Here is a 7,866-nt window from a genome sequence, read left to right as displayed (position 1 = left end):
AATGTGTTAAAGTTGGCATGAATTTTATTCTCTGTGCAAGGTGAGAAATTACTTAGCTAACAAAACATTTCGTTTCCCCCTCTTTGCGTTCCTTCTTTATGAGATTCTGAATGTGACATTTTCACAAAAAATCCCTGCACTTATTTGTGAAAAATGTATATTAAAACCAAAACACATCAAATGGAAAGAAATCACAGATGGTTTTATTCACAAGCAGTAGAATTAATGGCCTTCCCTACTCTTTATAAATATTGGAAGCAGATGAGTTCATTACTATTTCACTCTAATAAAGAAAACCTGCTTTATTTTGACAAGACATCTACTTATCTAGTGTTTCTACTGAATAATAAATCTATTTTCATTGGAAAATAAAAGAAAGGTTATTGATAAACAAAAACCCTGCCCAGAAAATTTGTCAGTCAAAAAAACCCCAAAGATCTTTGTTTCTGATAGTGCAGAAATGGAATTCAAGGGATTTTGAAAATGTCACTAATTTTCGGAATAGAAAGTTTTGAAATGTTTATTTTGTGGTTGTCTTAAATTTTTACATCTTTCAACAAAGCAAGCAGAAAAGTGAAAACATCTGAAAAGGATTTTGAAAAGAAAAGAGTCAGCACAAGCTGGATAAAGCTGTGGGCTCCTTTATCTTGGAGAGATCCGCACACATGGAGCGGAGTTTGGGAGGGTTTTTTTTAACCACTATTCAAACACTTCCCAGTTCCCAATCCCGGCCGGGCCGCCTTTGCCAGACCTTCAAAGTGCTGTTGGCAGCTTTTCCTGCACTGGGATAAAACATCTTACCCTGGGGAGGCAAAAGCTGAGTCATTTTTAACCCCAAACAACATTCACTGATGTGGTCATCTTGTTAGTCATGGAAATCCTGTGTTATTGCTATTTATGCTTCTTTCAACACTTATTAACCAAGAAGTGAGGAGCTTTTATTTTAAACTGCAGAAGATGTTTATCCTCTCCAGGGCCATGACAATCAGTTACATGGCTTATCCATCACTTCAGAGAAAGGAAAAGGGTTTGGGAAACTCCCCAGGCAAGTTAATTTTTAAAGCTGTAGGAGGGAGAGGAGAAAAGAAAACAAACACCACCAAAGGCAGAGGCTCACAAAGCTCAGCGCGACCGTCCCGCTCCGCAGGGACCGCGGCCGGCTCCTTCCAGCCCTGGCCCCTGCTGCTCCCCCGTGACGGGAAGAGGATTTCTGTGGAGCAGGAATGGCCAGGAGAGGCCTCACCGAGACAAACGGCTGCTCCTGGTGCCGGGAGCACGGAGCAGAGCGGGAGAAATTAGAAATGTTCCTTAGAAAACAAACTCCCTGGATGACGGACGATGTAACCAGCTCCGGTCTCACCCACAGCCCCGGGAGGGTCCGTCCCCGCGGCCCCACGGGAACCTGGGACGGAGGAGCCGGACAGAGGGGCCGTATGGAGGGGACACCACGTGCCTGGAGGAGGAGATGGCCCACGCGGTCGGTGCTGTCAACTGACCCTGCGCTGGGGCACCAGCACCAGATGGGACCCTGCACAGGGCGACGGCCCCTCTTGGCACCAGCTGAGCCCTCGCTTGGCATCAAAAACCCCTTTGCAGGCAAACCTAAATTTAGCTTGTCCAACAAGGGACAAATGCAGGAGAAGAAACTGAAATATCAGAGAGTATTGTTCTAGCTGAGGGGGGAAAATTGCTTCAATGGACAGAGGTTTATGTTTTCATAACAAATGCTGTTTGGGCAGGGGTTGAGAGTCCTACCTGGCAGTTCAGCCCTATTTCCAAGCAGCAGATTCCCGTGCCATGGACCAGAGCCCACGTCGGTGGTAACAGCTAATTAGGCAGAGGTGGCTTCGGTGTTGGCAGGCACCACCCTGCCCAGCAATGGCTCCGAGGCAGCTCCTGTCCCTGGCCATCGCACGCCGACCCGGGGAGATGCCAGTGGGTGTGGGACGGGCCCGCTCTGGTTTATGTCCCCCCCGCGCCGCCTCCCCGGCCGGGACATTCAATCAGGTGCCAGTGACGGCTCCCACAGCAGCTCCAAGATGCAGTTTCTTAGTTTTTGGTGGAACAGAGGTACTCGCTTTCTGAAGGAGGTTATAAAAACAAGTGCCTGAAGAGAATGTCAGGAACTGGGGTATTAATCTCCTTCAATTCAAAGACCACTAAAAATAAGTGAGACAGAAATATTGGCTGGGGTGAGAGAAGATGCCAGAGGTCGTACTGCGCACCACCAGCTTGAGTCAAGTTCAGAATAATTTAGCCAAAAAAATAACAATTTTCTGTGTTAGGGTTAGCCTCTCCCCACCTGAGAGGACACCGTAGGAACACCACCAGAGGTTGTTAGGGTTAGCCTCTCCCCACCTGAGAGGGTCCCTTCTGAGGACACCGTAGGAACACCCCCAGAGAGTGTCAGGCTGACCGTGACCACTGGCCTTCCTCCTCCACCAGCCCCCAGCACCACACACACCTGCAACCACACCAGGTGCCACGGCTACAACTGCTGCAGGGCGGCTCCCTCCAGAACAATCCGGATGGTTTTAACCCCTCCCAAAGCATCCAGGTTTGGGCTCTGAAGGACTCAATGCAACGACGGCGCAGCGGGAAAGAGCGGCTGGTCCCAAGGGCTCTTTTCCACCCCTGCAAGTCAGAGCTGCAGCGTTTCAAACTTCTCAAACTCCACATTGAAAACTAAAAGCACATAGAATAAACTGATTAAAACAAGTTTTATTTAACAAATTATATTAAGAATACAGACTAAGTTATCACACAATGAAACTTCCCTTTGTAAAATACAGGAGGGCCATCTAAAATAAATATAAAACAGTAACATTCATAAGATTAATGCACAGTAAATTCACTTTCAATAACCCAACAAAATGCATAGCATCTTAGAAAAACATTTCGCAACTGCATAAAAGGTTTCTCTCTTCCATTTGCATGATGACATTTAAAACCGTTGCTGTTAGGAAACGATTTCACAATAAACGACAGGAACATCCAAACTGTTTGGTTTCCCTGTACTGAGAGTTGAGCAGCACCTCAGTGAGCTGTTTGGGGAGCGGGGGAGCCCCCTCCCCGCTGCCAGGCTGTTGGGGGGCTCAGGGTGACACGGCCGCCGGGAGAGGGTCCGTCTGTTCGTCAGGGCTCCGAGGCTGAGGTAATTACCAGGGCAGCGGGACGCGCGTGCCCCTCGGGAGCGGGTCCGGGTGAGCTGCCTGCGGGACGTCCCTGCTGCGGCCCAGCCGGGCTGTGGGGCTGGAGAGCGGCCGGGGGGCAGGTCTGGGGACAGACCCTGTGTCACCCCAGGGCAGTGGGGGGTGAAGGCCAACGTGGGACCCGTGGGACGGCTCTGAAGGCGCTGCACCCTGTTCTCCCTCCCCAGGGAGGTTGTGAGGGCCCAGCACCATGCCCAGGGCAGGGCTCTGCCCGGCCCCGCGGGGTCAGGCTGGGGAGCTTGGGAAACCAGGGGGGACAGGGGCGGGTGTGAAACCAAACAAGCCCAAAGCTACAGACTATCAACAACCTCTACTACACGGGGGGCTCCGGGGATCCTCCCCAACAACACCGCGGCAAACACAGGGACAGTCAGAGGAGAGGAGTTTGACAAAGGTTATTCCTACGTGACTACAGCTAAGAGATGCTCCCACAGGGAAGACACCAGCTACGTCTGTCCACACTTGAATTTTACCACAAAGTTCACACTCTACATTATTTTCTGGACTAATTTCTTGCCTTTCCACCATTAACACATCAGACAGCACCGCCTGGCCTGAATGGCCCACGGGTCACCTCGGAAGCGACCTGCTTGTGCCGTGAGAAATCCAGGAGGCAGCGCGTCGCTACTAATTCACATCAGAAGGTGTATTTTACAGTAAGCAAACCCCTCACTGCTGCTTTTCTGTCTCTGTTGCAGACATATGATAATTTGGCAAACTAATTTCTCCATCAGCCACAAGATTGAGCTACCTAGAGACTAGTTTTGTCCTAGAAATAGAGGCAAGGCAGCCAAGCACATCTGGCAAAGCTCTGCAAACCTGCTTCTGTTGCTTTCCATTGACTCATCCCCTCCCCTCACGCTCCACAAGGCTCCTCTGCAGCCAGACACCAACATCAGTCTCCTGGAATATTTACTGCCCAGGCCAATCTTGCCACAGTGGCCTTTTGGACAGGGAGGGAGGGAGATGCAGAGATGCTGGTACCTGCTGTGGCACAGGCCAGTGGGGAGGACCTGATGCACGGATGCAAGGACCAGCCTTGCAACGAGCTTCTGTGAGCACAGAAGTTACGGAAGAGCGGATAAAACCTGCCTGTGGAAATGCTGACCTGATGCCCAAGATCTTGGGAATTCAGAGGTGCAATAAAGAAGCTTCCAATAATTGGTGGACTGAGAAGAGGACACCCCCAGTCAGCCCCCCCACACAGGGTCTCGCTGTGCTTCCGAGTGCTGCTCCGAGCCCTCTCCCCCAGGGGAATGCCCAGTTCTCCAGCCTTTCGGCAGTGGCTCTGAGCTCAGCTGGCTCCCAGCACCTGCAGCTCCTGCTCCCAACACCTCGATCTCCTCTGTGCCATGAGAACTGTGTCTGTGCTGTTCAGCACAGGGTATTCCTGCCGTGCAGAGACACGCTGTGAGCATCCATCTGACCTCCAGTTTCTCTGGGGTTCAGCCCTGCAGCAGCCTGGCCAGGCCAGCGTCAGAAGGGGAAGAGTAAGAACCAACTATACAAATATATCCCAAAGATTTCTTAGATGCTGTCCCAGCTTCAGCATTTTGAACCGTCCAGTGTTTCTTGTAGGTCACTGAAGAGAAAGCTGATCACTCTCTCCAAGAAGGCTGAGCAAACGCGACTGTTTGCTAGAAATATTAAAGCACCAATTTTAGCTACTGATGCCCTCTAAGCTAAACCTCGCAGGAGGGGACTCGAAGCTAGACATGCCCATTTTTCTGAGACATATCCAGGAGTGCCCCACTGGACGAGGGTCGGGTCTCTGCAGCCCCTTCATCCCCGAGCGACGAGGAGGCACCGCTGCATACAGCAGTGTCCTACCTGCAGTGTCCACTGAGCCGCGGGAGAAGGATGCCACGGGAGAAGGGTGCCACAGGAAACCACACAACAAATGACAAGCAGAAAACCAGAAAGACAAGAGATGGATGAGATGGGCACAGAACTGCAGCGTGGAGTGGATTTGAACTTCAAGTGAACCTGAGCCGAATGACCAGGCTGCCACGGAGTGTTCATTTGTCGATGTCGGCATCATCAATCTCGCCTTTGTGAGCCTTGGCAGCGAGGTCTGGCTTTGCTTTCCTGCAGGATAAATAACAACTACAAATGGTGCTGCAACCTCCAAGTAAACGAGCACTTCCAGGGGGTCACCCAAACCTCCAGAGCTGGTGCAAACGGCAGAGCTTTAATTCTCTTGCCCAAATACAACACACCTGCAACCAAATCAGCTTCTGCTTTCCCAATGCACAGCCTTGCTTTCCAGAGGCAGCCCTAGCAAATGATTTACCCGACTGGAAGAAGTTGAAGCAAAGACTTGGAATCAGTCTGTCCTGAATGTTACGGTGTTTTGTGCTCATTTTCCCAGGAATATGCTATGATGTTTTAAGACCAGAAATGGATCTTTGGACAAGAAATATTTTACATATATACAAATAAAAAATACAAGCTGACAGTACAAAACCTACTGTTAGTCACCATTCTGTCCAGCTAGAAAACGCAAGATCAATCAAAAGCAGTGCAAAGCAGGTCAGGGCGCTCGTAGGACCCAGACTGAGAGCGCCAATACTGGTATTTGTTACTATGGCAATTGCATTTCAATAGGGTTAGGTAATCAGTATTTTACAATATAAAAAGTTGTATGTTTTAACACTTACTTAAAATTTGCCATTTTGCTGCCATGATGTAGCTTTGTTCTACAGCAGAGATTGAAAGAGCAGCATGGAGTCAGATGGGCACTTCTAAATAACTTATTACAGCAACAGACTTCTCCAAGACATGCATTTGGCTCGGGAGCGAGCGAAGGTCAGTGATCATGGGGAGGGGGAGGTCAGGGTTTAATGCATCCCGCTCTCCTCCTGCGCCACGTCAGAGTCCAGCGCTTCCCCGGCAGCGCAGGAAGGAACGGGCACATCTCCTGTTTTAGCAGCCAGCGGGGCAAACACTGGGACAGTGCCCGCAGCGAGGGCAGGGGACAGCATCCCCCTTGTCAGCAGGGCCCTGGCTCTGCCGGCGTCCAGCCCGCAGGGAAACAGGGGCCGTTTGTCGCTCTGGGTGCCGAGGGGCACAGGGACACCCTGTGCAGGAACCCAGTGCAGCTGGTGCTCCCTGTGCTCTCCCCCTGGCAGTGCCCAAGCACAGGGAGGCCCCGGCAGGTCTGAGCGAGCAGCCCTGGCCCTGACAGCAGAAACAAGGGATGGCAGCCGGCGGGGAGCCCGGCCACGGTGGAGCTGCTCTGTGCCCGGGCCTCGGCAGAGGCAGGCGCGGTGTCCGCCGCGGCTTGAGGAGAGGCCATCACGCCACAGGGCACAGAGACCCCACCGGCAGCTCCACACCAGCTCGGGCAGGATGCATGGGGGCTGGTGGATAAACCCACTCTATCTTTTGCTCTTCCTTACTTTTAGGGCTTGCTGCTGGGCATTTCTCGATGGTCGGTGAGCTCAGGGCTTGCTGTTGGCAGCAGTTTGTGACAGCTCTGGTCTTTGTGACTGTCCTGCAGCAGGGGTTACCAAGTGGGGACACTGAGGGGCTGCCATCAGGGTCTCAGTCACGTACTCACTTGGAGAGGTGGCCGCAGCAGCGAGGGGGGTGGGGGCAGCTGCCAAGGGGTGCGCAGTCCCGAGGCGTGGAGCGGGGTGTGCAGGAGGAGGCGGTGCAGCGCAGGGCGGGTGGCATGGCCGGCGGAGCACAGGTCTGTGGGGAGGGCCCCCGGCGCCGCGTCCCACTCAGTAGTATCAGGCACACGCCTGCTCCCGCGCCGCGGCCCCTCTCAGGACAGCGGGAGCGGAGGGCAGCGCGTGGGGCTGGGCGGCAGGCGGGCGGCCGCGCTCTGCTCCGTCCGGAAGCTGTAGTCGTACTGTGGGGAGAGACAGAGGGAACCATGGGGCACTGCCTGGCGGCAGCCCGGGCCACAGTGCGTGGCCATGTGGCTATGCAGCCCTGCAGCCACACAGCCCCGCTCCCCGGCCCGTGCCCAATGGCCAGCAGAAAACATGAGGTAAGAGCTGGGGCTGGCAGCAGCCTGAGCTGTGCTCTCGTCCCCCTGTCCCAGGCAGGGCCATGCTGGGTGACCCTGCTGGCACTGCCCGACCCTGCGTTGGTAACTGTCCCGGGAAGGAGCCCCCCCCAAACCAACATTAACACAAACATGACCATGCTCATCCTGCACAGAAAGCAGCCGGTCACAAACATTCCCCTTTGCAGGCCTCATTTACACAACCTGGTACCATCATAACTGATATTTTTGGTTTGGCAAGGTGGGCGGAAACACCTGTACACCCTGCACCTCCCTGCCATGGCCGGACACTGCCGCAGCCCAGGGCCATCCCTGCCGTGGCTGGACGCAGCGGTGCGGGCCTGGCCCCTGGCTCGCAGCGTGGAGCGTGCCACAGCAGTGCCATCTCGTGGCACGCCGCGGGCCACACCCCACAGCCCACGGCCACCCGGGACGCTGCCGTGGCCCCCGGCTGTGCCGTGCCCCCCCCAGGAGAGGCCAGGGCCGCGGTGGCTCCCCCGCGGCGGGTGGTGCAGCCGGAGCGATGTGCGGGGGCAGCTCGGGCCCGTTTGTCACCAGCCGCCCGGGCGCGGGACACGCTGCCAGCGAGGCGGCCCTGGGACTCGGCGCCTTTGCTGGCACCTGACCCCGGCCACC

The 7,866-nt window shown here is 54.2% G+C and overlaps 1 protein-coding gene across 3 annotated transcripts in view; it reads right to left on the bottom strand.

Annotated features, from left to right (window-relative positions):
* Positions 1-2,701: 2,701 nt before the first annotated feature.
* Positions 2,702-7,866, bottom strand: part of MVB12B (multivesicular body subunit 12B) — a 58,079-nt gene continuing 52,914 nt past the window's right edge. For 2 of the 3 annotated variants that reach the window (XM_014942858.1, XM_014942857.1), the window contains exon 10: positions 2,702-7,071. In XM_014942858.1, the coding sequence (XP_014798344.1) occupies positions 6,985-7,071 (87 nt within the window). In that variant the 3' untranslated portion in view covers positions 2,702-6,984. The remainder of the gene's footprint in view (positions 7,072-7,866) is intronic. The other variant, XR_001412127.1, reaches the window with a different exon arrangement.

Source organism: Calidris pugnax, unplaced genomic scaffold (genome assembly GCF_001431845.1).
Source record: "Calidris pugnax isolate Ruff unplaced genomic scaffold, ASM143184v1 scaffold102, whole genome shotgun sequence".
Taxonomy (NCBI): Eukaryota; Metazoa; Chordata; class Aves; order Charadriiformes; family Scolopacidae; genus Calidris; species Calidris pugnax.
The sequence above is the reverse complement of the archived record's forward strand: the minus strand, read 5'-3'. Positions and strand labels throughout refer to the sequence as shown.